The sequence below is a fragment of the Andrographis paniculata genome, unplaced genomic scaffold (assembly GCF_009805555.1).
Source record: "Andrographis paniculata isolate CXL003 unplaced genomic scaffold, ASM980555v1 Contig11END, whole genome shotgun sequence".
Classification (NCBI taxonomy): Eukaryota; Viridiplantae; Streptophyta; class Magnoliopsida; order Lamiales; family Acanthaceae; genus Andrographis; species Andrographis paniculata.
In genome coordinates this window covers 1,142,760-1,169,596 of record NW_026137391.1, presented here as the reverse complement: position 1 = coordinate 1,169,596, position 26,837 = coordinate 1,142,760, and the positions used below count along the sequence as shown (strand labels likewise).

The following is a 26,837-nucleotide window of genomic DNA, read 5'->3' as shown; positions in this document are numbered from 1 at the left end:
TTTTTGTTTTTTTTACTACAATCTAATATAATACTAATATTTAAAAATTTACTTGAAAAAACAAACACTGTCCTTCTTGCGGGACAGAGGGAGTATTCAAATTCCAATTCAAACTACAAAACCAAACAAACAAACACACCCTTCAAAAAGCACTCGCCCGCCACACCCACACCAACGCGGGTGTGTGTGTGTGCGTGTTTTGTGGTCTGCCTGAGCTGCTAATTTTCTTACACTTTATTCTGTTTCAAATTCAATGCTTTGCTGCTGTTTGTGGTTTTGCTGCTCCTGAGAACGAGGCACTGTTTTTTTAGGGTTTAAAAAATTACAAAAAAGAAATTTTGGAAATCCTCTCAAATCCCATTTCTCTCTCTCTCTATCCCCCATTTCTCTCTCTAAATATATTACATGTCTTGTTCTTAAGCCTGTCTTTGTCTCGACACCAAATCTACATTCTGCTGTAAAGATCGAAGAAATTAAAATCTTTGCCATGAATGAATGAAGAAATTCGAAACCCCCAATTTCAATTTTTGATGTTTCTTTGAAGTGCTGTGTTTTTTAATTTTTTTTTATTTTTGTAAATCTGTTGTTCTTCTGGATTTCTGTTCTGTTTCGAACAATGAATGGTGGGAATTCCCAGCGAAGCAATAAGGTATGATCTTAATCCCTATTTTTAGGCAATGAGGGGTTTTTGTTATTTTTTATTTTTTATTTTTATATATTTTTTTATGATTTTGTTCATCAATGACTGTTCTTGAGATGGGTTTTGGTTTTCTTGGTGTTTGTCTGCCTGAAGCTTTCATGGACGAAGAAGCTTGTCAGAAAGTGGTTCAGTTTCATGTCGAAAGTCGACGATTTTAAGGAAGGTGAAGCTGCCAATGGAGGTAAGAATTTAAGCCCAAGATTAATATATATAATCGACATCAATTTCATCAATTGGGATCTTCGAAATGATTCGATTTGTTGAAATTATTGTTGTTTTCCCAATTTCTGTTTTGTGATTTAAATGCCATTGTTATTACCTCTTCAGCTGTTGATTTCAAGAACACCTTTTGTGAAGGCCACCATCACTCTGCAATCAAAAACAGTAAATTTGGTTAGTATCTATATGTCTATATTTATATATATATATATATATATATGACGGCGGTTACCGTGTTTATAATTTTGTAATGAAGAGATGATTGTATATATACGGCGGCGGCCGTTACCGTACTAATTTTATAACCAATGAGATGATCATGTGTATATATATATATATATACGACGGCGATTACAGTGCTTATTTTATAACGAATGAGATGATCTTGTGTATATATATATATATAACTGCGGCTACAGTGCTAATTTTATTACTATTAAGATGATCATGTGTATATATTTATATGACGGCGATTACAAAGCTAATTTTATAACGAAGGAGATGATCATGTATATATATATATATATGACGGCAGGTACAGTGCTAATTTTATAACGAATGAGATGATTTTGTGTATATATACGACGGCAATTATGGTGTTAATTTTATAATGAAGAGATGATCGCGCGTGTGTATATATATATATATATATGGTACCCGTTACTGTGATGAATTTTAAAATGATGAGACGATCGTTTTGTTTCTGCAGAGAAATCGGCGAGGAACATAGAACGATCATTTTCGCAGCGACGATCGCGGTCGCGCCGAGGCCGCGGCTATCTCGATCACCCCCAGATCATAAACATACAGAATTATAGGTTTGTGTACTTAGATTGACTCACATTGGATGTAATTTTCCGCAAGATTCGATTTTTAATCATCGGTCTCGATAATTATGTGTTCAAATCCATCGATTAGTGTCTTCGTATCGACGTGGAATGTCGGAGGGAAGTCGCCGTCGAGCCAATTGAACTTAGACGACTGGCTGCATTCCGCGCCGCCGGCAGACATATACGTGCTCGGGTATGACGACATTTTTCGATGTAGTGTTCGATTCTTTCGATTACAAACTGCCCGATTTTGATCGTTCTTACGTCGATTTGTAGGTTTCAAGAAGTCGTTCCTTTGAACGCCGGCAACATTTTGGGCGCCGAGGACAACGGTCCGGCGAGAAAATGGCTCGGTCTGATAAAGAAAACGTTAAATTACGCCGCCGCTGGCGGTGGCGGTGTTGGCAGCGGTCGATACACCCCGTCGCCGGTCCCGATTCCCGTCGCCGAGTGGAATGTCGATTTCGAGGGATCCATGCGGCACAATGCGTCGACGTTTTTCCCGCGTAGCTCGTTCCAGTCTCCGCAATGCTGGCGATTGGATAGCGACGTCGCGGCTGCGTCGAGCGAGAGGAGATTCAGCGTTTGCGATCGAGTCGTTTTCGGTCATCGGGCTAGCGATGATTTCTCGTCGAGCCAGAGGCCGAGCGATTCGTCGTCATGTCCCCGTACAAGCGATTATTCGTCGAGCCGGAGGGCGAGCGACTATTCGCGGTGGGGTTCCGATGAGGATTATTTGCAAGTTGACTCGCCGAGCACGGTATTGCACGACGACGGGGAAGACGCACGCGGACGATCGAAATACTCGTTAGTTGCTAGTAAGCAAATGGTCGGGATTTTTTTGACGGTATGGGTTCGGAGCGAGCTCGACGAAAACGTGCGGAACGTTAAGGTTTCTTGCGTCGGCAGGGGACTGATGGGCTACCTTGGTAATAAGGTAGGTCATCGACATTCTTGAAATAACGACATTTTTGTCTTAACGAAGGTTTCTTAAGTCGGGAACTGTCCTTTTTACTGCAGGGATCGATATCGATAAGCATGTTATTACATCGAACCAGCCTGTGCTTTGTCTGCAGCCACTTGACGTCGGGGCAGAAGGAAGGCGACGAGCTTCGCCGGAACGCTGATTTTATGGAGATTTTGAGGAAGACGAGGTTTCCTCGCGTTAAGGGCGTTAATGACGAGAAATCGCCGGAGACAATCCTACAACACGAGTAAGATTAATTCTCTTTCGACATTTACACATGTTGTAATGAAATGATCGGGTAGTCTTAACGCGCGTCGAATATGTCTGCAGTCGAATTATTTGGCTAGGAGATCTAAACTATCGAATAGTGTTGCCGTACCGATCGGCGAAAGCGCTTATAGAAATGCAGAACTGGCGGGCTTTGTTAGAAAAGGACCAAGTACGATGTTAATATTAGTGTGATCGATATATATCCTCGTAACGATTGTCCGTATTCTGACGAATCGATTGTTTTTTTAGTTGCGGATGGAGCAGCGACGGGGGAGAGTTTTCGACGGGTGGAGAGAAGGGAAGATATACTTCCCGCCGACGTACAAATACTCGCACGATTCAGACAGGTATGCCGGAGACGACATGCATCCGAAAGAGAAACGGCGAACGCCCGCATGGTAAGATAAATGACCTCTCTGACTTCGCAAGGATATGCATTGTTCGATTCTTACATTTATTTACATTGACGAAGATCGAAATAACAATACGTTGTCTGAATTTTTAAGGTGCGATCGCATACTATGGTATGGAAGCGGAATCCAGCAGCTGTCGTACGTTAGGGGCGAGTCGAGATTTTCAGACCACCGGCCTGTTTCGAGCGTTTTTTGGGCCGAGGTCGAGTGCGTCCCGGATCTATTGAGGAAAAGTATGAGCTCTCGGTCGAGCTCCAGAGTCGAGGCTGAGGAGCTCTTCCCGTACTCGCAGGGCTATACTGAGCTCTGCTTCTTTTGACCCGATCGACCCACCCGCAGTCGATTGATCGAAAATACGTACACACAGATATAGAGATATATATATATATATATGTAGAGGATGTGTTGAAGGTGTGAGGTTGTTCATCAATGGAGATATGAACTGTAAATTTGGACACATACAGATTGGGATTTGCTGTGTTTTTTTTTTTTACAATGTGGGAAGCCGCAGCCGCTATTCGAAAGTGCGCATTGGATAAACCCCCGGCCGAACTTAATAAATAGCCTGCAAATTAGGTACGACGGACAAGTGACACATAGTGTGACAGGTGACCTGAAGCGTCAGGATCTGCTGTGTTTTTTATTCTTTGGTGTGTAGTTTTTATCGGAAAACTACATTTGCTAACCTTACATGGACTGACACACTTATATTTCATTTGTTTTTTCAAATATTTTTGTTATTATATCTAATTTGGGGTATTTTAATTTTTGTTCTTCTATAAATTTTCTTCATTTATATGTTTTTATTTATTTTAAATATAATTTATAAAATTATTTGGTTAAAATAGTAATATACATATATCATTATACTTATACACGTAGTATTCTTATATACATCCTCAATCTCCACTAATCATGCTACTTTGTTTAGACGCGTAGACTGATAAATAATGATAGGTATATAAAAAATAATTATTGAAAATTTATTCAAAAAAATAAATAAAAATATGATATGATAAGTAAAAAATAGTGACAAATTATAATTAATTTGTTAAAGTATAAATAATTTGACTTCTTTTATTGGTATAAAATGCAAATTATATGTGTTTACAATAAAATATCAATTTTTGGACGAAGATATATTTTTTGCATACTTTAATACAAGAGAATTTTACATAATAACTAAAATATAAAATATTTTTGTATTTATTAAAATACAATAAGATACTCCGTCATTTCCACCACAGATGACCCATATTTTCTTCTTTTTATTTTTGGTAAGTTTATCAATCTTAAACATATTTAACAAATATAAATCAATTTAATTAAAATTTTAACATTTTACTCAAAACCCCCTTATTTCTATATCTCTCCTCAATTAACAAATATTTTTATCTATCTTTAAAACTCCTCATTTTTATAAAACTAATTTATGATAATGATAAATAACTAAATATATATTTTTTTATTTATTTGTATTTTATAAAATTTTATTGTCTACAAAATGATATCCATATTGCATATATTTTATTGAGATATATTTGTAAAAATATTTAAAATACCAATAACACTATACATATAAAAAATAATAAAATATTATCTTAACTTATTATTAATAACTTAATAATTTATACTACCTAAAATACCGTGTCCCTAACAAAAGACTCCATCTTTCGCGAGACGGACGGGAGTATTATGTAATTTACCCAATATTATAGTAGCAATTTAGGGTGTGTTTAATTGATGAATTTTTTGAACTTTAATTTTAGATTGAATAATAATTTGAAGAAAATATTTTACACTATAATGTATAGTGCATTTTTACAGACAATTATGAAAATTAAATTGTAAATTTTTTTAAATATAATCACAAGAAGAGCAAACTCCCTTTAATCTCATTATCATTTCTTTTAAATAATTTTGATGGCAATCTTTTATTATTATTATTATTATTATTATTATTATTATTATTATTATTATTATTATTAATCCTAATATCAAAATTAAATTAATTTTCCGATTTTTTCTTTTGGTTCATCTTATAAATCATCTTTCAATATTTTTGTTTGCAATTAATTTAATTGGGAATCAATTAGTCAAATTTCTTAATAAAAATTACACATTGTACGAGTTAAAATAAATACTGTTTTGAGTTTTATATAATATAGAAAATATATATTAATAATTATATTATTTTTAATGCATATAAAAATATGATTATGTTTTTTGGTGTTATATCTTTTGAGTGATTAATAAAATCTGTCCTTACTAATTCACCTAATCAAATAAATATTTTATTGAATTAACAAAATCTCTATAATTGAAATTATTGTCGCGTCTTTTTTTTTTTTTTTTTAATGAAAATATTTTTATTATTTTTATAGGGATAAATATATTTTTAATCATGTATATAGCATCTATTATTTGTTTGATCATTTAAATAGAGTTTACATAAAAATAGTAAAAGTAATAAGATATTACTACCAAAATATATGTAATTTTACATAAATTAAAAATATATTAATTCCTCCGTCTAGAAGAAATGTTGAGAATTTGTACCGGAATTAAAGAATAATAATATTTAATTGAAAGTGGGTATAAAGTAGGATGTAAGAGACTATAATGCCATTACTTTTTTAAGGATTTTAAAAAATAGATTAGAGTAATAATTTGGGTAGTTTGGAAAAGTAGGAATAATTTTGTTATAAAGTGGGGACCATAGTTACTAAATAAGAAAATAAGACAATTATTTTGGGATGAACGAAAATGGAAAAACAAGACAACTCTTTTGGGACCGATGGAGTATTACATATTCACAGGAAAAAAATTGTAAAAGCTATATTACACTTACATTAATCGATAAATACTACTCTTTTTGTCTCACACAATTTATCCACATTTTTTATTTTCATCCGTTCCGTATAATATGTAATTTTTTTAAAAAATAATTATACACTTTAATTAATTTCGGTTGGCCTCACTTAATTTGTCAATTTACTAATATATATTTTTTAATTATTTATTAATAATATCATTTCTTGTATCTACAAGAAATTAGACAATTATGGTGCGTGAATATAATTTTATTTTTTAATTTACTTTTAAAAAAGTAAAATCAAAGAAATACTTTCAATTTGGAAACATTTTCGATGTATATTTTATCCTCTCACAAAAATTGATATTTAATATAGATATTATTTTTTATATTATCGATACAATTTTTCATATCTTACATAAAAAAATTTCTTCAAAACAAAACACTAAACAAACAAACATTAATGAAAAATCCAAGATTGTGTTTACTTGTGACTTGATTTTATTATTTCAATCTTTCTTTTTCCTCCGAAAATATCAAATCAAACACTCATTTTTTCTTTATTTTATTACACTAAAATCTAATTTCGCATTCAAAATATCACATCAAACAACTATTTCAATTAAACATTTTACTATTCAAAACCAAAATAAAAAATTATAAAATTTCTAAATTTATTAATTTTGAAATTTTGGGATGTGAATATAATAGGCCCATTAAAAAATAATCCGAAGCCCACATGGCTTCGGCCCAGTTCCTATATAGTCCATCTGCCTTAGGCCTGATCATACTTTGATGTTGAATGTGTTATTGGATCGGGCTGCAACTCAGGCCTTTTGTATTGTTTTTCTACCTTGGGCTCTATATTAATTTTGAAAAATAACAAATTTATATTATTAATTGTTCTTACTTTGGAAATCATTGTGATAAAATTATCTTATAAAAATAAAAATAAAATAAAATTATACTATAATTTATTTATTTCATTGTTCAAAGTGCACTTATCCTTAACATTTCACCTTTAAAACTAAAAATTCAAAACATAAAATGATAATATTTTTAATACTACTATAAATCAGCATAGTACTTATTGATTGTAAATTATTAATATTTAATCTAAAAGTTACTATTTAATTGAATACAAAATTATTATTTTATTGTAAATAATTATATAATTTAAATAAAATGGACAATAAGCAATATATATATACATCTAATTAAACTATTAATATACATATATACTAAAATTTATTAAATTAAATTAAAGTATAATAATAATAATAATAATAATAATAATATAATATCCCTATAGTTGAATAGTGACGTGAGTCGAGGAGAATGTGATACTCCAGAGTTTTGGACCATTGTTAGACTAATTTATGTGTATATGGATAAGCTGGTGTTAGGTCATTTGAAATTGAATAGAGGTTAGGTTAAGTAAATTGAATAAACTACTCGTATAAAATTTCCTTTTGGGAATCATATTGAAAGAACTTAGAGTGCGTGCTGATAAGACTCGTTGTTAACATGTAGGGTCAGTCTAATGTTAAAAATTTACAAATTTAAATCAGTAAATTATTGTGTTGATAATGTAAATTCTTATAATGATGTACTAATAATATGAACCGTCTTCATGTATACTAATAATGTGAACTGTTGTCACGCTATCAATACCCTAATATAATACTCTCTCCTGGTGGGGTTATCATTATCCTTTTTGTAGTGACGAATCTTCTCTCGGATATTTTGTCCGCGTTACTGTAAATACGAGAATTTAAGAGGGATATAATTAGTAAATAATTAAAAATATATTAGTGAAAATAATTATCTTATAATAAAAATAATTATAGATTAAGATTAAAATAATTGATTAGTATAATTAAAATTTAAAAAAAAAAATTATAAATTAAATTTTTAAAATTAAGATTAAAGTGTATAATTATTTTCTAAAAAAAAATGACAAAATAAGTGGGACGGACGAAAATGAAAATGTGAACATGAAAAGTAGGATGGGGGGAGTAATAATTATATATATATATACACAAAACAAATATTTATCTATTTGGATTGTATATTTTTTTTTATTGATTTATCTTTAAGTAGACAAAACACAATTTATACTATTCAGTATACAAAAAAATTTGTTTGGGGGTTTGGATTTTGAGTTGGGATTTGAATAGTAAAAATTTTGAATTTGAATAGTTGTATTATGTGATATAAATAGGTATTGATGTGATGTTTTGAATGTAAAATTAATTTTTAGTATAATATAAAAAATAAAAAACAGGTGATTGATTTGATGTTTTTGAGGGGAAAAAATTGGATGAAATTCTACAAACGAACACACCCTAAATTGAATCAGTAGAGTGTTGTGGGAAAAATTGCAAAAAATATTTTAAATGTATAATCACTTGTATTTATTTTGATGGTAAAATATATCTTTGAATGTTTACAAAAGTCTCTATTTATGTAATTTTTCCGCGCATGAAGTTCACACCACGCATGGTCACCCGCGATCACGTGCGATCAGATGATAGAATATATTCTACTAACGAGATAAATATAAGACAAAAGTGACAATTAAATTTACATATAAGATATTTTTTTGTAATTTTTTTCGTTGTGTCATCAATTTGCAGTGAAATGTTAAATTTTTAAATTGAGCATTTTTGCTGATAGTTAAATATTAATTATGTATAATTATACTAATTAATTATAGAAACTAAAATAATTAGTATTTACCCCTTCAGGTGCTGAAATCATTAATTCAGCAACTCACCAACTCTCATAATTATATACCAACAAACAAACATTTATTTGTTTGGTTTATATATATATATATATATATAAATATATATTTGAATTGTTTATTTAATTTTTTTATATAAATAACATTTTAATATGATATTTTAGTCGAATATTTTTTAGTTTAATTTCAAATACACACTTTTACTATTCAATTTGGTTCTTAATAAAAATCTATTATTTTTTTTCAACAATATTATTTTACTATTATAATTTTTTTATTTGGTTAGTGATTGTCTATAATATTTTATTAAAAAATAATGATAATTAGATAGTAAAATAAAAATAAAAATTGATGTTCATTTAAATTTTGATTTAAACAGTATTTTTTTTATAATATTTTATAAAATAAAATAATTAAGATACAAGAGAAGCATAATCAAGATCAAGATTTTTATTTTTTATTTCCAAGAATAAAGAAAGAACGAAGCCAAATATTGGGTGAGATAAATGAGTTTAGAGAAAATGAGAAAAAATAATTAAAAAAATTGATTCTATTACTCCAAATTTTGATGAAAAATAAAAGAAAATAAGTATATATGTATTCTTTTATTTCATAAAAAATATCATTCAATACACTCTTCAGTAAATATATTACTTTTTATAATAAAATATTATATATTAAAGATAATATTTTAATTAAAACTGAAACAACAAAAATCAAAACAAAATCAATCAAACAAGTGTGTTTGTTTGGGAGATTGGATTTAATTTTCACTGTTCATCCCATTTTTTTTCTCTCAAAAACATCAAATCAAACACTTATTTTCCATTTTTTATATTATATTAAAAATCAATTTTACATTCAAAACATCACATCAACACCTATTTATATCATCATACAACTATTTAAATTCAATATTTTTACTATTCAAATCTCAACTCAAAATGCAAACCCCCAAACAAATTCAAAATATTTTTAATATATATATATATAAATAATAATAATAATAATAATATATGAAAATTACTAAATTAAATCCATAGAGTGTTGTGTTGATATTTGAACTATGGTCACATTGTATTGATAGTGTAAGCCTTTATCAACTATACTGTAGTGTGGACTGTTATCATACCATCAACACTCATCTAATAATAATTATCTATGTATATAAACTAAACATTTATTTATTTGTTTGGTTTGTATTTTATTTTATTTTAAATACACGAGATACAAATAATACTCAATTAAGATAAAAAAATGTGAACTGTGGTACTGTCAACAATCTATTTAACACAACACTGATAATGTGAATACTTATCCATACAAAACAAATACATTTTTATCTGATTTGTATCAGCATCATACTTTACTATTTATTTGGTATTCAATAAAAATATATTATTTATCATCATAAATAATATAATATCAAAATACTATTTAAACAATATTTTTAAATGTTATAATTTTTTAATAGTAATTATTTATAATATTTTATAAAAAAAATCATTCATTATAAAAACATAATACTTCCTCCTCCCGAATTTTTGTAGTATATTAAAAAATACTACTATCTATGTCTCAAATAAATTGTGCATGTTAACATAGATATTGAAATTTAAGTAAAGTATAAACAAATAAAAATAGTAAAAAAAATAGTTTCAACTTAGACAAAAATAATAATAATAATAATTATATAGTAAAAAAATTTAAAATCAAATTCTTAAAAATGACAATTACGGCATAATTTAAATGTTCTTCTTTATGATTTCAAATAAATCTTCCTACTATTGTCATTTTTCAATACAATAATTATTCTCATAAAATATTATATCAAAATATTTTAAATAAAAAATCAAATAGAAACTCAATTTCATCAAAATTAAAAATACATATATTAATAACAATCTTATCTGTCAAAAGAGAAATGAAAAGGCAAAAAGTAAAAATAAAAATGCCAAATATCCGGTGGGGGTAAAAAAGGCAAATCTTATCGGTTTTTTTAACCAAATTTTTTCAAGTTTTATTATTTAAATTATTCATTTTTAAGAATAAATATATTTTTTTATCTGACAAAATATGTCATCAAATATTGTTTTAATCACAAACTCAAACAGTTTTTTTCAAACTCAGTAATAAAAATATACACACCCAAGTCTCAGTTGGTTGTGAATTTTGATTCAGTAATAATTGTCTGACTCATCCCGATTTTAATTACCACAGATTTCGACAAAAAAATTTGTTTGTTTTCTCACTCCTTGCTGGCCTTTCGGTGTTCCGTTATAAATATGGCCGTTCCTCCTCACTCAGACTCACGCTACTCATTTCATCAGCTTTCTCTCTTTCTCGCCGCGGAATTTCGATTTTTTGGTACGCATTTCCTGCGTTTCGGTTTCTGATATCTCTGTGGCTTTTGATTTTGTTTCTCTGCAGTTTCTTTTTTTGTTTGTTTGTTTATGGTTCGTTTTTGTGTGTGCTTCGTGTTTATGTTATGTATGGTTTGGTTTTTTTGGTGAGGTTGTTAATCGATTGGTGGTGTGGTTTTTTTTGGTTCGATTGTGATTGATGATTGTTTTTTGGTGTGGTTATGGAGATTGTAGATTGTAACTGTGCATTTGATTTTGTTTGGGGAGATTGCGAGGCGGAGGAGATGTTTTTGAGAGTTTTTTTGGAGGTGCATTGTAGTTATTAGTGATTTTGGTGGTTGGATTTTAGGGTTAGGGTTTGAGGATTGTGAAGCATAGATTGGATTTTCTCGAAAAAGCTTTTTCGATTGTATGGATGAACTTGATCTCTAGATGATGTTGGAGTGGAGAAAAGTATGTGTTTGTGTTGGTTTTCGAAGTTAGATTCGTTCGAGTTTGTATAGCTTTTAGTCTTTTTTTGTGTTTGTGTGTAGTTAATGTTGGAAATGGATCAAACACTCTGTATTTTTGCTTATCTTGTGTTTGAAAGATTGAGATTGAAAGAGATTTCATTTATTTATGTAGTTGGTGCTTCATAAAGTTTGATTGTTTGGTAATGCTATCTTTGTCGTATTGTCGGATGGGAGAAGTTAGATCATTTGTTGATGTATCTTTTTGGCGTAAACGATCTTGGGAAGTTAGATTCTTTATTAAAGTTATGTTTGTCGCATTATCGAATGGTAAAAGTTAGATCATTAGGTAATGTGTCCTTGTGGCGTTAACGATCTCAGGAAGTTAAGATTCTTCATTGATGTTATCTTTGTCGCGTTATCACCAACTGTTAAAGTTAGATTCTTTAGTAATGTTATCTTTGTCGCATTAGCGAATGGGAAGTTTAGATCAGTCCTTAATGTTGTTGTCTTTGTCGCATTGGCAAAATGTTTGACACATTGCCGGTTTTATTGTTTCTTTGTAGAGCAAGGGGATTAAGTTCTGCGATGGGGATCTCTGGTAACAAATCGGATGAAGAGTACGGGTACATTGGAGACAAAGGAGATATAGGATTCATCGACATTGATCACTGCAGATCTGTTTGCCAATACAACCCCGAAACCGAGAGTGACATTGTCATTATATCCGTTCCATTTCCTTTGGTCGATGGAAAACCTCAATCCGGTTTTGTTGGGAAAACCATTTTCAATCCCGTAACTATAAAGAACATCCACACCGATTATGTGGAGCTGTGGTCAGTCAGTATTTATGATTCTAAGCCGGAGAATACATTCACATTGTCTATTCTGAAGCCTCCGACAGCCGATTCTGATGAGGATTACATCCAAGATTTCATGGAATCGTTTACCTTGGAGGACAGAGTGCTGCCGGCTGAGGACACCTTGACGATTTGGGTGTCGTGCAAGCCAAAGGAAATTGGCCTACACTCAGCTGCTGTGCATTTTAGCGTTGGAAACGAGGTGATCGAAAGGCTGGTTTTTGTGCTGGCGGAAGACAACATTTCCAGGTCTTTGGCGTCGGAAAGACCCTTCCAAAGGATAAGGGGAAAGAAACAAGATCTGGTGAATGTAAGCAATCGAAACGCAGCATTTGTTGTGGGGCGACGCCCCGCCAGTGCTTTTCTCCGGCCATTCAGGCGGAGGATAGGGGACTATCCTATAGCAGATGACATCCGGGATGTGTTGATGAGCCGGGTGATTCCAGAAGCAGTCCGCGACGGATTGTGTGAGACAAACTATGGCATGTTCTTCAGTACTTTGATAGCTATGGAAGAGATTAAGTTGGAGGTTAGTGTGGTTTCCTTACAAGATGTATTCTCTTTACTCTCCGGTGTCGATCCCATTTAATTCGATTACGATGTTTTTGTTCAGGACGACATGCATGCATATGACATGGAGTGTGTGGCCCTAAGGGGAAGGAGAAACCAGTTTTTGTCACTCGAAGTTCCAGGATTGGCTGAGAAGCGACCTTCGCTTGTTAGCGGGGACTTTATATTTGTGAAGCTTGCGACTGAGATCGATACTACTAAACCGCCATACCAGGTATGGTTAAAATCTTAAAACTCTTATCTATTGCATTTGCATCTTTGTATCGAAAAAATGTGTAGATTATACCGTTTTATGATGAATGCAGGGATACATTCACCGGGTAGAGGCTGAGGAGATTTTCTTGAAGTTTAACCAAGATCTTCACGTAAAACACAGAGAAGGTAATCTGTACAACGTACAGTTCTCTTACAATCGGACCGGCATGCGTCGCCTGTACCAGGCGATTGAAGCTGCCGAGCAGTTGAACAGAAGCTTCCTATTTCCATCCTCATCTTCGACAATGAGGATACAGAGATCGGGGGAATTGGTTCCGAAGTCTAAGGTTCTGAACGAGGACCAGAAGGCTTGTGTCGAGACGATACTTTCCTGCAGAGGAGGGTACCCGTATCTAATTCATGGTCCGCCAGGCACTGGCAAGACAATGACTCTTATCGAAGCAATTCTGCAGATATACACAACAAGAAGCGATGCTCGGATTCTAGTCTGCGCGCCATCAAACAGCGCAGCTGATCACATTCTGGAACGCCTCATATATCGATCGTCTGTAGAGATTCAACCGAATGACATCTTTAGGCTGAATGCTTTCACGCGTGCTGTTGAGGACGTCGATCCTAATGTCCTGGAGTTTTGCTCGCTGGAAGACGGCCTTTTCAAGTGTCCACCGAACTGGGATCTTATCCAGTTTAGAATTATCGTGTCGACCTACACAAGTGCTTCACTTCTATACGCCGAAGGAGTTAAGAGGGGCCATTTCTCGTATTTCTTTTTAGACGAAGCAGGGCAAGCTTCGGAGCCGGAAACAATGGTTCCCATAGCTCAGTTTTATTCGAGGGAATCTGTCATTGTTCTTGCCGGGGATCCCATGCAGCTCGGCCCTGTAGTTTTCTCCAGGGATGCTGAAACCCATGGACTGGGAACCTCTTACATGGAGAGACTCTTTGACTGTGCACCGTACGGTAATGGGGACAAAACATTTATAACCAAATTGGTTAGGAATTACCGTACACACGAGGCAATTCTGCGACTGCCTTCCGAGTTGTTCTATGAGGGGGAGTTGATCCCATGCAAAGAAGAGAATGCAGCTGACTATGCTCAACCCTGGGAAGAACTAGTTACGAACAAGAACTTTCCCTTGCTTTTTATCGGAATTCAGGGCTGTGATGAAAGGGAAGGAAGTAATCCTTCTTGGTTTAACAGAATTGAGGTGAGCAAAGTGATCGATGTAATCGCATCTCTGACCGAGAAAGGGGTGAGGGAGGAAGATATTGGGGTCATTACTCCTTATAGGCAGCAGGTAAGCAAAATAAGAGGTGCACTAGACAATCTTGATATTGCTGACATTAAGGTTGGAAGTGTGGAACAGTTCCAAGGACAGGAGAGGGAGGTTATAATTATATCTACTGTACGTTCGACGGTAAGACATAATGAATTCGACAAGCTTCATTATCTGGGGTTCCTGAACAACCCGAGGAGATTCAATGTTTCTGTTACCCGGGCTAAATCTATGCTCATAGTTATTGGTAATCCACACATCCTCTGCAAGGTATGGTTGAGTTTCTTTCAGTAATTGACATATTCCTAAACTCATCACTGATATATATATATATATATATATTGTAAAACCCAAAGCTAATGCCATTGAGTTTATTCTTCTTTCCAATGTTTATATTATTTGTGTCAGGACCCTAACTGGAATGAACTCTTATGGTACTGTGTGGACAATAACTCCTATAAGGGCTGTTTTCTTCCCGAACGAGAAGTGGTCCCGAGAATCCCTATTGTTTCTGGACGAGAGAGACGAGATGCAGCAAGGAATGAAAGCCAGCAGCCTACAGATACAGCATTGGATCAAGGAGGTCAGTGGGAACCGTATGAATATAAACCAGATGAAGGTAATTGGGTTGGAGATCAAGAATATCAGTGCACACATCCGGCAGATAACTGGGGTGGCAATCAAAAAGATCAGTGGGAGATTCCGGCAGATAACTGGGGTGGCAATCAAGAAGGAGATCAGTGGGAGATTCCGGCAGATAACTGGGGTGGCGATCAGAAAGAAGATCAGTGGCAGCCTCCTGCAGATAACTGGGGTGGAAATCAAGAAGGAGATCAGTGGGCGCCTCCGGATAACTGGGGTGGCGAAGGCTCAAAATATGATTCAAAGTCATATGCAGATAACTGGGGTGGAAATCAAGAAGGAGATCAGTCTGTGGCTCCGGATAACTGGGGTGGCGAAGGCTCAAAATATGATTCGAAGTCACATGCAGATAACTGGGGTGAGCATTGGACAGATTCTAAAGATGATGGGAAGTCATATGCAGGTGGTGGTAATTGGGATGATAACTGGAGTCACGATAATCAGAAGCCATATGCTGCTGATAACTGGGGTGGAAATCAAGAAGGAGATCAGTGGGCGCCTCCGGATAACTGGGGTGGCAAAGGCTCAAAATATGATTCGAAGTCATATGCAGATAACTGGGGTGGAAATCAAGAAGGAGATCAGTGGGCGCCTCCGGATAACTGGGGTGGCAAAGGATCAAAATATGATTCGAAGTCATATGCAGCTAACTGGGGTGAGCATTGGAAAGATTCTCAAGATGATGGGAAGTCATATGCAGGTGGTGGTAATTGGGATGATAACTGGAGTCATGATAATCAGAAGCCATATGCTGCCGATAATTGGAGCAGCAGGGAGTGGAGTGGCTCCCAGTATGATCAAAAGCCATATGTCAATAATTGGGGCTCAGAATATAGTTACCAAGATTCTTGGAATCCACCTCCAAATAATTGGGGTGGGAGAGATGGTAACAGGGGTAGGAGAGGAAGAAGCAGTTATGGTGATAACTGGGGCAGGAGGGGCAGACGAAACTATGGTGAAAACAGGGGCAGGAGAGGAAGAAATGGTTATGGAGATACCCGGAGCAGGAGAGGAAGAAGTGGTTGGAAAGATTCCGGGAAGTCATATGAAGATAATTGGGGCGGTGGATGGAATGGTTCAAAAGACACTGGTAAGAAATACACTGATAAACGGGTTGAGGAAGGGCACCGGTCAAAAGCTAATGTGAGGCCAGATGAAGATAATTGGGGTGGGGGGTAGTGGCTCCAAAGATGATTGGGGGTATAGATGGGTCGAGCGAAGAAATCCTTCAATTCCGGGTCCTAGGAATGGCAACTCTAAAGCATATTGTCCTAAGGATGATCGTGTCCCCAGAAGAAAGTAGAGAGTCCTGATGGTGTTCTAAGGGCTTTTGCAGCAAAACCAGGTGAGATTGTTGGCTATACAACGTTTTGGACTTAAAGTCCGGTATTTAATGTTTTAGTTACAAGACTATATATGTTTGGTATTGTTTTTTCGATATTCTGGATTTTGGGATGTTATCTTCTACTGTGAAATTTATGAAAACTATATGAATTGCCAATGGTTTTATTCATGCTATGTTATTCTCCCTATGCTGCATATTGATTCGACTAAAAATCTAGACAAGTAGAGATGCAGAATCTTAGGATCCTAATTATGCAGGACTATAGGAGACTTAGCTGGTATAGAAATGAAATTGTAAAGAGGATAATTCGGGAACTCACACCGAGTCTGTATGTCTGTTCTGTAGCCTGTGAATCTGCAGTTGTGAATGTTGGTAGTTCTTTCTGTGGTTCTTGTGTTGGGCTGCTGCTTGGTCCCTGAGGTGAACTCGCCGGAGAAGATGGGGGCCTGTAGGCACCTGTTGACGACGTAATTTTAGATTTGTAACTACTTACTGCAGATTAACCTTAGCTAAATTAGATGACAATCTTGAAGGCTTAAAGCGATAGATAAAAACAGTTAAATCATAGCTGCATCATTATGGGGGGAGATGACTGTAAAAGAAATATTGTTACCAGAGTAGTGAGGCATTGTGCTGCTGGGGCCTGTTAAATGAGTTTGCACTTAGTTAATACACAGGATTTTATTCCAGTATTTTGGAAGATGGAGAATCAAGTAGCGAAAGAGGAGATTACCGGTTATGCTTTGTAGCGGTGGCAAGGCAGCCGGTCCTGACAATCCATCCATCGGAAAATAAAAGATGTTTAGGTAAGTGCAATTAGATTTATCGAACAATTGAGCCGAAGAAATAATTGGTAATAAACAACACTTTTATGAACTTTGATTAATAAACTGAATTTTCTGGTTAGCTAGAACGAGAGAATTTGAAAGATATGGTTAATTGAGGATTTGTTCCATTCAGCCAAGTTTTAGCCAGATTAAGAAATACACATTTATGTATATAGGAGTTTTTTCATTTGATCTTACTCACCATTTTTGGCATGATTGCAATGTTGATGTGAAAGAATCAACTTGAAATTTTCGAATTAACGAACACTGTGCCCTAGGAATATCAGTTCCACTAATATGATGAGCTCAACAGATGACTATCAAGATGAGTTCATATCTTTTTGTTTTTTGCAGTATTTTTGGCAGAAAGCTTGATTTATCAACGAATCAATATTTCAGCTAGATTTCCAAACTAAAATTTGGCAATTTCATTATAGTAGCAATTAACATTCAAAATTTATTTAATCAGTTCACGGAAATTACTCTGAGAAATTGAACATGCGAAAATGAATGAAAACACAACGTGACGAGGATGAGTTCATATCTTTTTGTTTTTTTGCAGTATTTTTGGCAGAAAGCTTGATTTATCAACGAATCAATATTTCAGCTAGATTTCTAAACTAAAATTTGGCAACTTCATTACAGTACAATTAACATCCAAAATTTACTGAATCAGTTCACGGAAATTACTCTGAAAAATCGAACATGCGAAAATGAATGAAAGCACAACGTGATAACCATATATCTATGTATTGAGAAATATACAGTAATATAGATGTATACAAAGGCAAACTCGAGTAGAATTTGCTTCGAAGGTTAATAATCCTCAATCTCCACACACAAAAACATGAATTATCGCATCGAAGTACAGAGTTTAAGGCGAACCTGAACATACTGCTTCGAGAGTGAAATTATCGCCGGTTCCATCACTCCGCGGGCAAACGGTGGGGAGAGAAAGGAGCTTGGTCTGATTGAGTGGAAATCCGAGCACATTAGGTCGTCGGATGAAGTAGCAGAGACAGATTGCAGAACCGTTCCCCAAGGCGGCGGAGATGTCGTCGCAGCACTGCGGCGGAGGCGAGTCGGTTAGGTTATTGGGGGAGTCTGCAACGTAGGGTAGACAGAGTGAGAAGGCGACGAGCTCGTCGGAGCAGGCGGCGGTTGAGTGCGCAGGTGTCTGCGCCACGGCGGCGATGGAGATCCGGCGGAGGAGGAAGAAGAAGAGAAGGAAGATCTGAAGAGCATATTTCATGGCGGTTACTGTTACTCCGCTCGGAAGTGAAAGTAAATAATGGCGGGGAATTCTGGAAATATGAATTTTGAGGAATTTACCATAATACCCTTCCATCAATTTCCTTCTAAAGAAAGGGCGCATTTGAATATTTTTCTATTTTAAACACATTTAGTGCTATTTCTATATCGATATTTGTATTGAAATTTTATTATATATTTTTTAGATATTATATTAAAAGTTTACTTTTTATTTAAAAAATAATTCAAAACTCAAGCAACAAAGTTATTTTCAAAGAAAAGAATATACTCTATTGGTGATTTTTATATGGTACGGATTTGATATTTATTTAAAGAAAAAAAATATACTCTATCAATAAATTTTTTAGTTTGGTTTTAATTTGAAGTTGGTTTGATTTGTTTTTAAACACACATAGATACTATTCAGTTCTTACGAGTTATGGATAAAAATATATTATATTTTTACAAATTATCACATCAAAATATTATTTAAATAAAAATTCTAATTTTAAATAAAACCCAAACAATTTTTATTTTTTTTTTTTGTGAATTTAGTTAAAATAGTATTTTAATGTGATATTTTACGAGAAATAATGTATTTTATAGGTAACATTACAAATTGAATAATATTGATTTGTATTTGAAACACAACTCAAACACTTTCTAATTTAATTTTTTTAAGAAAATTTGCATTTATATGTTAATTATGATGATTTTATAAATTGTATTTAAAAAGATTAAAAGAGAAAAAGAAAAAAAAAAAAAAAAGTGTGTCTACTTGGAAGATTTTGCATTCTACCGTTTACTATATATTTTTTTTCATTTCAAAATATCAAATATCTATTTTTTATTTTTTTAAATTATATTAAAAATTAATTTTGCATTCAAAATACTATATCAACGATATATTTATAAATAATTCAATTATTCAAATTCAAATTCAAATTTTTAGAAGTCAAAATCAAAACCTTCAACCAATCGTACCCAAAAAAAAGTTGTGTAACAAAAATTTTGAAACATTTTTAATTAGGAATAATTAATAGAATATGTATGTTGGCTTTATTTTATGGATAAATTATATAACACTTCCTTATATTTTAGTAAAAATACACAAAACACCATGTGTTTTATTTATTTATTATGTGAAACCCCCTTGTGTTAATGTAAAATTTGCACGAAACGCTTCATTGTTCAAAATTGATATTTGGTTCTAAATAAAGACCTAAATTATGCAAGTTTTATAAAAATAAAAAATGTAAAATATCTTAAATAATTTCTTTTGAATAAAATAAATAAATAAATAAATAATTGATCAATAATTTATTTTTACAATTTTTGTAAAAATCAGATGACAATTTGTCTTAAAAAACTATAAAATGAAGAATTATTTATTTATTATTTGTTTGTTTTATGCAAAAAAATTATTTAACATATTTTATATTTTTTATTTATATAAAATTTGCGTAATTTAGGTCTTTATTTAGACTCCGAATATCACAAGGGGGTGTTTCATGCAAATTTTACATTAACACTAGGGAGTTTCACGCAATAAATAAAACATAAAATATTTTGTAAATTTTTACTAAAATACAAAGGAATGTTATATAATTTACTCTTATTTTATTTATAATTTTCTTTGTCACTATTTTTTCACTATTCAATTATCATGAATTTTTTTTCTTTTTTTTTTTGAAAAAAACATTAGATTTTATAAAATATATCATCAAAATATTTTAAAATTCAAATTCAAAATACAGAAATTATATATATATATATATATAAAAACTCATCCCACATATCATTTGTCTAATGATATATAGATTTAAATAATTTTAATTTCAAAATAAAAATTATAAAAATAAAATAATATTAATCACTCAATCATCTTAGCACATGTGTTGCTTAACTTTGACAATTTAGTATCAATGGTGAATTTCAACAAATTCACTTAATAAAATTTTAAAAATAAATATAAGCCATAATAATATTTTTCTATTTTTACTTAACAGAAGTTGTTTGGAGGATTTGATTTAAATTCAACTATTTATCCAAAAAATTTCCTCCAAAAACATCAAATCAAACAAACTTTTTTTTTTATATATATATATTATCCTAAAAATCAATTTTACATTCAAAACATCACGTCAACATCTATTTATATCAGATCATACAACTATTCAAATTTAAAATTTTTACTATTCAAATCTCAATCCAAAATCCAAATCCGAGACAAACACACCCAAAAAGTAAAAATATGTAGCATATATTAGGTGAACAGGTAAAGTATATTAATAGTAGGGGTAAAACTTAATAAAGCTAAAAATGGATAAATATGCATATTAAAACCAACTGTTTTACCCTATTTATTTATTAATTAATTATTTGAAGGATTTGGAAGCTCAACAACCTCAACTAACTTAAAGATTAGCAAGAAACAATAAAGTTTATTATTTTAGAGTTTTTTTTTTTTTTTATTCATTTTGATTTTCAGTTTTAATAATACTAATTTAAACATAATGGGTGTGCTTGTTATGTAAATTGTTTGAAGGAATTTTTTTTTTTTATATGAAACATAGATAATTGTGTATCTAATACAAAAAATAATAAATGTGTATAATGTATTAACTTTTTTTAGAAATGTGTATTGTTTTTACAAAACTACACCATTCAAATTTATATGTATTTTACAAAATATATCATATTTGTTTGCAAAAATCGTCATTTCTGTCATAAGGCTGTGCGAGAGCGGTTGTATGAATATCATGCTCGGCCAAATGACAAAAATGACGATTTTTGCAAACACATAGAATATATTTTTATTAGCGTAATAAATAAATAACAAAAGTGACAATCGAATATACATTAATGATATTTTTTGCAATTTTCTAGGTCAAATAAAAGCTTGTGCTATGGGTTTTTTTTTTCTTTTTTAAATTGATGTTTTAGAGAACTATGTCAAGTGCTATATACTCTATACAAGTATATATGGTTAGGGATGTCATAGCATACCGTACCGAAAATACCGGTCGATATCGATACCGTACCGAACTTTTCGGTATGACTAAACTATATACCGGTACCATACCGAAAGTTTCAATATACTGAATTTCGGTATACCAAAATTTTCGGTACGGTACTGGTATATACCGTTTATATCGAAAATTTCAATTTCGGTACGATACCGGTATATACCGCTTATACCGAAAATTTTGATTTCGGTAGATACTGGTGTATACCGATTATACTAAAAATATGATTTTAAATTTCAAAATAATTAAAAAAATTAATAAATATCACTATTCTCCAAAAAAAAAAAAATAGTATGAGAAAACCAATAAATTTTCAATAGTTTACATATTTTTTGTTATGATTTTAAAAAAATATTAATAATTAAATTATTTAATAAAAATAATATCGGTACGGTATCATACCGAAATACCGAATTTTTCAAAAATTCATACTGATATCATACCGAAATTTGGTATTTTCGACACGATACGGTATGATAAGTCCGTATTTTGGTATGTTCGGTAAATTTATCCATCTCTATATATGGTGCTCTATGTAGTATATATCATACTACTTTCATTAGGCTTTTAAATGTCTCATTTATTTTTTTATGTTGATATTTGAATATTAATTATTATATGTAAACATAAGTATAAATCAAAGAAAAATAACAAAAATACTTCTATTAATTTTATTAGTGTCTTATAAAAATATTTTTAGTATTAAATATAATAATATAAAAGTTAAATGAGACTTTTAAAGTTGACAAAGTATTTTATACGTGTGTAATTGTATATTTGAATGGACTATAATTTTGTGTCTAATAGCTTGAGAATAAATTTAAATAATAAAAAGAGTAGTATAAGATATATATATATATATATATATAATAATCAGATGATTGCATCGTAAACAAAACAAAAATATAATTACAAAAGACTATGAAACAAATATTCTGATAATGTTTAACCAAATAATAAATAATACAGCAAACAAGAAAATCATCATCATCATCATCATCACATTTCCATGCAAATGCAATCAATCATCACTCACCTACACTATAAACACCCCAAAGAATTTTTCACTGACAAAGACAAACATACATCACACATTATATTTTTTTAATAAAATAAAATAAAAAATAAAGAAAGAAGAAGAAGAAGAGAGTTCAGCAGCAGCAGCAGCAGCAGCAGCTAATAATAGAATTTGAGAGCAGCAGCAACGAGCGCAGCAGCAAGATGCAACGTCGAAAGGCCAGCCGAAGGATGAGCTGCCGATGGCGTCGCTCCTGCCCTGCTTCCAGTGTTGCCGCTGCCGCTGCTGGTGGTTGTAGCCGGTGGAGTGAGACTTGGAGGTGCCTCGGCTCCTGGGGTTGAGGGCGACGCCGGGGACACTGCTTCGGGTGGAGATAGCCCTGCAAAAAGTTAGTCCTTCTTGTTAAATGCCTGGTTCTATTAAATCTACTCGAGAGATTTTGGGTGTGTTTGTTTGAAGGATTTTGGTGGATTTCCACTATTCATCCAATTTTTTTCCCCCAAAAACATCAAATCAAACACCTATTTTTCATTTTTTATATTATACTAAAAATTAATTTTACATTCAAAACATCACATCAAACCCTATTTATATCATATCGTACAACTATTCAAATTCAAAATTTTTATTATTCAAATCCCAACTCAAAATCCAAACCCCCAAACAAACACACATATTTTGTTACTATTCTTTAAATTAAATCGTTATTATTTGAATATATCATACTTCCTACGTCACATAAATATAGTCTTAATTGGGTTGGACACGAGATTTAAGGATATTGATATTATATTGGTAGTCGGTAAAAAATATGAACAATAGACCTTTTTGTCCTTATGAGTGTATTAGTGTAAAAAGTAAGGGCAATTGTGTAATAAAAAAAAAATGGATAGTTTTACAGTGATATGATTACTTATGGAAATAAGACTATTATTTTGGGACCGACAAAAATAGTAAACAAAACTATTATATTTGGACAGAGAGAGTATTAAATAGTCATTATCTGAATCTGTCGTGTTTGTATCATGTTCGTTTATAAGTCATGATTTCATTATTAATAATATATATCTTTAAAATTCTCCAAAATATAACACAAAAGGGTGTGTTTGTTTGAGGTTTGAATTTTGGATTGGGATTTGAATAGTAAAAAATTTGAATTTGAATAATTGTATGATGTGATATTTTGAATGTAAATTTGATTTTTAATATAATATAAAAAATAAAAAATATGTGTTCAATTTGATGTTTTTGGGAGAAAAATTTGTGTGAATAGTATAAATTCATACAAATCCTTCAAACAAACACAAGCTTAAAGTCAAAAGTGGGTCTCTCAATGGAGTTAGAATCATGTTTCCGATTCTAACTATGTTAAAGAGCCTGTTTTCGACTTTAACGGTGTCGAAAACTCTATTTTCGATTCTAACTCAGTTGGGAATCTTATTTCCAACTTTAATTCGTTTGAGAGCTTTCTTCCGAATCTATCAATGATAAAAGTCTTGTTTCTGACTCTAATTTTGTTGAATATCGAAAATCTCTCGGAAAAATTCATAGAGATGATGACGGAAGGATCGAACGATACCTGTAGCACTAGGAGATAGAGCTGCGCTCGGAGAAAGCGAAGGTACATTTGCCTCGGGCGCTGTTGAAATAAATATATCATGAATTAAATAGCTCATATGCATCGAATCAAAGATATATACCAACAATAAGGTTTTAACGTACCGGGAGCTAAAGCTGGAGCAGGAACAGGAGCGCCGGCAACTACAGTTTTGCAAGAAAAGACGTAAGTAGAGAATTACGAGCAAAAGAATTTCAAGTAAAAAGAGTCGGATTATCTTACCTTTACACTGGAGGGGCACGCCGGGCATGTTGCAGGCGCGAGGCAGGGAAATGGCCTGAGTTTGATTAATCGGGATCTGAAAAGGAATGCTGCCGGTGGCAATGAGGCAGAGGCAATCCTTTCCACTGTTCATAAGTGTCTTTAGAGAATCACAGCAGGCAGCACTTGGGGCGGCGCTGGAATTGCCGCCGCTGCTGGTGTTAGTGGTGGTGAAGTTTACGCACGGCATGAAGGCTGTGATCATGGAAGGTGTGCAAGGTGGAGTCGTCTGCCCTGAAACAGGGGAGAAAGCTGTGATCATAAAGATAGATAGAGCTAAGATCAAGAACTTGAAGGCCATGGCTATGGGGTCGTGTTTAGGTGATTTTGTGGCGAGTTTTCGGAGGGTTTTGAGGATGATGATGAGTAGAAATCGAATGAGGGGAATTTATAGTTGAGGGGTTATGGATATGGACAATTTCGGGAGGTTGGGTGGATGTAGGGTGGGTTATGTGGCTTAACTACTTTTAACTAATCTATTTGACTTAAGGACTTCATCATTGTCCTATTGGCTTCTAATCAAGCTTTAAAATAGGTTATTTAAAGTCGGTTTTGGTTTTGAACTATTCATCGAACCTTTTCTCTTCAGAAACGTCAAATCAAAAAACTATTTTTCATTTAATATATTACTAAAGTAAATCAATATTCCAAAAGCATCGTATCAAAAAAACATATTTATATCACAACAGCTATTTTAGTTCTATAGAAAGAGGCTTAGCTTAATATATTGCAAATTTGTGTCCCACAAGGCTATTGTAGTTGAACAAACACTAATTTCATGTAACGAACAAATCTGAAGCAGATAATCAATTCTTGAATAATAAACCATTACCTTGAGTGAGAGATTTCTCTTTTCTAACATTGCATCGTAGATTGCAAGAATCTGTGTTGACGAAACTCGGGCTTTAAACTTGCCAAGAACCTGCAGTATCCAAAATCACTTTGGTATAAGTATCGTAATCATTCAAAAAAAAACAGAGTTTACTCATCCCAATTACTCATTTTACAGCAATCTCTTCAACCAACAACGTCGTTGTCACTGGACATTTCAACCGATGTAATGACATTACATCGGCCATGGATTACTCACAAGCATTGATCATCAAGATTTCAAGAACTCATCAGCATCACTGCACATTAAACTGAACTAGGTATAAATGATATAAAGAGCATTAACTAATAGAAATTATCAAGGTAAGTTAAAAGGGACACCGCTAATTATCATAGTAAAAAGGCGCAGCTATACTGTCATAAGAAGCAAACTTTTGCGATTCCAAATATTAAGTAGATGGTAAATTCTTTCAGAAAGCTATGGTCTTCCATCACAGAGAGCATTCAAATATATATATTGGTACCAGTCTACTATAAGCAGCATAATCTACAAAGCCTGCTTTTCAATTAAGGAGCAAAATGCAGTCCTCGATATCACATTCTTAGGACTGTACAGAATACAGGTGGTTGACCCATAAAACAAAATCATATAAATTAAAGGCTAATGCAAAATATTAACGCACATCCGTTTGACAAAGTTGCAGATGGCATCCAATACATACGAGACACGTTCTTCTACCTTCTATATAAACAATTGATACGACTGTTGAGTATTTCTAGCACAAAGAAGTGTAATGTTAGACAAGTGGATGCATTCAAAGAGGAATCACATCAGCTGATCGAATTTAAAGTCATTCATCAGGAAATCAGAACTAAAGCTCAGTTTTGCACCATGCAAGCACTGCAAGATAAACATAAATAGCTGCAGCTAATCATTCACCTTTGCATTTGGAATCTGCAATACAACTAACCTGATATTTTCCTGAAGAAAGCACTTAAATTCTTCCAAATCAGACTCATGTACAGATCCATGAATGTTAGGGGCACATTGTTGTTACAGTCTTCCAAAGCAGCATGCTCCATTAAGCAGTTTTGCTCGAAGCAAGATAAAAATATATACATATCATAAAATTCTAATTAGAGAAGCCAATACAGATCATACACCTTTTAACACAATTCAAAAAGTCGAATACACAAATAACAAAAATATGTAGTAATGGGCACCACATTGAGGGTCTGTCGTTGCATCTGGAATTGGTAACCATTAAGGTACACATTATGCTAAACTTTGTAGATCAACGTGATAACTCAAAACAT

General features: G+C 32.6%; 4 protein-coding genes across 5 annotated transcripts; 2 read left to right on the top strand and 2 right to left on the bottom strand.

Annotated features, from left to right (window-relative positions):
* The first annotated feature begins 341 nt into the window (after positions 1 to 341).
* On the top strand, positions 342 to 4,060 carry LOC127249881 (type IV inositol polyphosphate 5-phosphatase 6-like). The gene is made up of 10 exons (XM_051272939.1): positions 342 to 649; positions 794 to 881; positions 1,028 to 1,093; positions 1,629 to 1,737; positions 1,838 to 1,942; positions 2,026 to 2,686; positions 2,770 to 2,963; positions 3,047 to 3,155; positions 3,236 to 3,384; positions 3,493 to 4,060. The coding sequence occupies exons 1-10, from the start codon at positions 617 to 619 to the stop codon at positions 3,716 to 3,718; spliced, it is 1,740 nt and encodes a 579-aa protein (XP_051128896.1). The 5' UTR covers positions 342 to 616; the 3' UTR covers positions 3,719 to 4,060.
* Positions 4,061 to 11,255: 7,195 nt separating this feature from the next.
* Positions 11,256 to 16,847, top strand: LOC127247487 (probable RNA helicase SDE3). Its single transcript, XM_051269342.1, has 5 exons — positions 11,256 to 11,330; positions 12,342 to 13,164; positions 13,249 to 13,419; positions 13,511 to 14,968; positions 15,107 to 16,847. The coding sequence occupies exons 2-5, from the start codon at positions 12,364 to 12,366 to the stop codon at positions 16,517 to 16,519; spliced, it is 3,843 nt and encodes a 1,280-aa protein (XP_051125299.1). The 5' UTR covers positions 11,256 to 11,330; positions 12,342 to 12,363; the 3' UTR covers positions 16,520 to 16,847.
* Positions 16,848 to 16,907: 60 nt separating this feature from the next.
* Positions 16,908 to 18,887, bottom strand: LOC127248086 (non-specific lipid transfer protein GPI-anchored 25). The gene is made up of 4 exons (XM_051270263.1): positions 18,398 to 18,887; positions 17,419 to 17,454; positions 17,299 to 17,328; positions 16,908 to 17,141 (listed from the first exon to the last, which is right to left on the bottom strand). Exons 1-4 carry the CDS (start codon positions 18,885 to 18,887, stop codon positions 16,945 to 16,947), a joined length of 753 nt encoding a protein of 250 aa, XP_051126220.1. The 3' UTR covers positions 16,908 to 16,944.
* A 3,843-nt stretch (positions 18,888 to 22,730) lies between these two features.
* LOC127250820 (non-specific lipid transfer protein GPI-anchored 20-like) lies at positions 22,731 to 26,745 on the bottom strand. 2 transcript variants are annotated; one of them, XM_051274257.1, is made up of 5 exons: positions 25,522 to 26,745; positions 24,651 to 24,923; positions 24,533 to 24,571; positions 24,390 to 24,449; positions 22,731 to 23,189 (listed from the first exon to the last, which is right to left on the bottom strand). In XM_051274257.1, the coding sequence occupies exons 2-5, from the start codon at positions 24,892 to 24,894 to the stop codon at positions 22,969 to 22,971; spliced, it is 564 nt and encodes a 187-aa protein (XP_051130214.1). In that variant the 5' UTR covers positions 24,895 to 24,923; positions 25,522 to 26,745; the 3' UTR covers positions 22,731 to 22,968. The 2 variants fall into 2 exon arrangements, with proteins under 2 accessions (XP_051130214.1, XP_051130206.1); XM_051274249.1 differs by lacking the exon at positions 25,522 to 26,745 and having other exon boundaries at positions 24,651 to 25,187.
* Between the last annotated feature and the right edge of the window lie 92 nt (positions 26,746 to 26,837).